The sequence below is a fragment of the Austrofundulus limnaeus genome, unplaced genomic scaffold (genome assembly GCF_001266775.1).
Source record: "Austrofundulus limnaeus strain Quisiro unplaced genomic scaffold, Austrofundulus_limnaeus-1.0 Scaffold130, whole genome shotgun sequence".
In the NCBI taxonomy this organism is placed as follows: Eukaryota; Metazoa; Chordata; class Actinopteri; order Cyprinodontiformes; family Rivulidae; genus Austrofundulus; species Austrofundulus limnaeus.
Window position 1 is genome coordinate 429,269 of NW_013952532.1, and position 3,749 is coordinate 433,017.

Sequence of the window (3,749 nt, forward strand, 5' to 3'; positions counted from 1 at the left end):
GTATTACTAGTTCTCTTTATAATCCATCTCTGGATTTCTTTTCTTTGTATTTTTTATTTTATCTTCAGCAAGTTTCAACAAATTATAGCAAGTAACTACTTCTTACTATTACACACATGATGTGGTGCGTTGCCTTCTGATAGCTTATATTAGCTGTGAGTGTGAGTCACACATCACCTCACTGTAAAGGCTGCCCTTAAGAGGCTTGATAAGCAATGCCTGGGGCAGCTAACAGAGTTCACTGTCTGTACTGTAATCCAACTTTTCTACATTGCAAAAAAACATAAAGATAAATCTTTAACATTAAAGATGACACATTCTAAAAGGATTTCAAGAAAGTGAGTCAAAGCCTGTAACCTAAAAGCAAGGGACAAACAGTTTCTACTGTATAAAAACTGCTGTAAGGATGGAACTACTTTGTAAACAACGTATAAAAGGATTTCATACACCAAGAACCCGGTGTGTCTGTCAGGCAGAAGCAGCACATCTCCAGGGCAAAATCTGCCAGTTTGGCTACAAAAAAAAAAAAGACGTGTCAGTAAATCGTCTTCTTTGAGGTGTTTTCTTTAACACAAACCCTGCTCCAGCTTCATGCTGCTGCCATGAAAGGGAAATTTAATAAGTGATACATCAACAAAAACTTTTTTAACTCAAAGTGATGCACTTCTGTATGATGAGAAACATTCTAAAACTTCTAGAGTTATTATCACCTGTCATTGGAGTCAAAGCAATAAAGTTTTTGTTTGTATTCGTTTGTCTGTACTTTTAGCAAAATATTTCACAAATCACTAAACTAATTTTATTTAAATTTTCAGAAAGTAAACATTGAATGAACAATGATTATTTTCATTGTATTTTTTATTGGGGGAAATACATATCAATAAACAATCAATCTAAATGTTGGTAAGTCAAATTTACAGATATTGATCTAAAATTTAGTCCTGTGATAACTGAACCTGATCCCCAAATTATGCTGTGAACACCAACTGATCTCACCAAATCTGTGAGTAAAACCTTTTTTTAACAACTTAAAACTGCCAGAAAATATTGAAACAACCCTTRTCTGTTTGTTAGCAAAACATTTCATGAATAACTGAATGGATTTTAGTTATTCTGTGCATCTACTAAGAAATAACTTTTAGTCATTTCAATTCAAGATAGCTGCCAAGTGATCTTATAAGACAAAAACAGCTATTACCATCCAATTTTGTAAATACTGATCTAAAATTTTGTGTGTTAGTAGCTGAGCCATTTTCCCAACACATACTTCAAGCCCAGTACATTGTGCATTGTGTGAGATGGCGGGGCTTTTTAGCAGGCCGGACAGAAGTCACCTGCAGGCTGCATTTGGCCTGAGGGCCTTGAGTTTGATGTTTGACACACAAGCTTTAAGCAATATGTATTTAATCTAATTTAGAAACATAAGAGGAATGACTGAATAAATGAGGATAAAGACAGTACAGACGTGTGCAGATAACCCACACTTACATCACCAAATACTTTTTTTTCAAAGGATATGGGCTGGTGACCATTCGGATGCACAAACTGCGAGGACAGGTTGTTTGTTTAAGACAGAAGAAGACCACAGGTACCAGCTCAGGATAGGGCACGATCAACACGCTGGTGTCACTGCTGCCATCATTCTCCTCATCAGCATTATCAGTCTCCCGCTCACGTTCCACTACCACCTCCTGCTCCTTTTCTTCTTCTACAATCCTCTCTTCTAGAACAATTCGTTGCTCCTCGTCTACGTCTGCCTCTGTTTCCTCTGGAAAGCGGTGGGAGTAATGGGAGGGCCTGCATGGGGTTGAGGAGGAAGCGGCATCATTGTGGCTGCCTCTGCCTGTGGCAGTTGTTACCCTGGAGTTTGTTGCTGCTGACGGTGCTGTCGCTGTTGATGWTGCAACACCGAGGCCCTCCTCCTCCTCGCTAGTCATGGCCGCCCAACTGTCTGAGATGAGTGAGACAGGATAAACAAATAGAAAAGAGGTAAACATTAAAGTACCCATTCAGCAGGGAAAGTATAGAACAGATTTCAAACAATTAAAATAGCAACAAAAAAATACAAAAATGTCAGAAATAATTCAGTCCATCCATGATCCATCCATCCATCCATCCATCCATCCATCCATCCATCCATTTTTAACCGCTTACACTTTTCTACTCAGGTGAAACAGTGTTTATCTCTAGTTTTCACTGTGCAAAGAGGCAGGTACACCCTGGACAGGTTACAAATCCATCATAAGGCCATACAGAGACGAGCAAGACAGACAAACATTCATGGGCTCACTTGGATCTAGAGACAACATTAGCTTTATGCATGTTTTTGCACTGAGAGGAAACCAAAGGAAAAAAAAAAAACAAATCCACTTGAAACATGCCAAATCCAAACAGTGAGGTCAGGAGACAAAGMTGAAACCTTCTTGTTATGAAACTACAGCTCACAAAACTGTGTCACTGTGGTGAAGGCAGAAGTATTGGACTTAATAAATCCTGAAGAAACCCATATTCCCTGTCTCAAAGCATGTCAATATAAAAGAAAAGAAAAAAGGTATGTCACATGATCTGTTAGTATTTGAATTATGTGATGGGAAATATGTCTTGCTAATTTGTCACCAAARTTTATCTTATCTGTAAAAAGACTAAGTTTAAACTATATTTTTTTGTGGTTGCTAAGGTTTATTAGCTGTAGTGGACACTTTCAATTAAGTTGGCTTCCAAAATTTCTTCACTTGCAGATGTACATCTGATAATATCTGAGAGTTTCCATCTCTATCTAATCAGAGTTTTGCGGGATACGTATTTTAACAAACATGCACGTGGACAAACAAATATATTATTGCCTGCCTTCATTATTGGTGATAAATATACTGTTAAATAATACAAAATACAAAACATGCAGCAAGATACTATATGTCCAGTTTATTACAAGTTTATTATAAGAAATGTCTGTCATATTCTAAAACCTGTATGTAAGTGTATTTTTGTGCATGCAATCTGGGTGTGTATTTTTAATATTTAAAACAAAAAATAATTTACAAAATATTTATTTTGGTTGTGCAAATTTAGTCTTGATGACATATCACTCTTTTTGTATCAAAAGATTTTATGAATCCACAATTTAATAATTATTTAATTTCAGACATTTTCTGTGTTTCTGTTTTATTGCAAATACATGTTGTGCAGAGAGACTAAAACTCGGCTTCTGTCTTGTAGTTTTGGCCTTCTTGATGTCAAATTTTGGCAGCTGCAGAATGTTCCTTTTAGAAAGTTTATTCTTGAAAAAAAAGAATAAAAAAATCACACAACTTGTGCTTTCCAGTCTCATTTTGTTTTCCTCTTTGTTGTTGTTTCCATTCTACTTTCTTCTTAATATTTCCATGCGATTGACTCTGACAAGAGACACATTTGTTTACAGCACCGCTGTGCTCAGTCCCTGTCAGCTTTCTGTCATTACTTATATTCTTTTAAAAAACACAGCCGAATGCTCAGTTTTTCTGCTTTAGTGCAGACACATTTTTCAATATCCATTGTCAGACATAGTGACAAGTGCTACATATTTAATCAAATCCGCTAAATGCTACATATTAATGAGCAGTCAGAGCAAAGCAGTCCATCAGGAGGTATTAAATGAGTACTTGTCTAGGAACACTTGTGAAAACAGTAGTTTGGATTAACCTTCCTCTGGTGTTAGCTTTCTGCTGCCATCTGTGGTGTTAGCGGGTCATTTTGGACCCGTGTATTAAATC

At 36.6% G+C, this 3,749-nt stretch overlaps 1 protein-coding gene across 1 annotated transcript in view; it reads right to left on the reverse strand.

Moving 5' to 3' along the window:
* Positions 1-3,749, reverse strand: part of cacna1ib (calcium voltage-gated channel subunit alpha1 Ib) — a gene marked incomplete in the record, with an annotated part of 260,271 nt that overhangs the window by 188,793 nt on the left and 67,729 nt on the right. Inside the window, 1 exon segment of the mRNA XM_014015501.1 lies at positions 1,519-1,951. Coding sequence (XP_013870955.1) covers positions 1,519-1,937 — 419 coding nt within the window.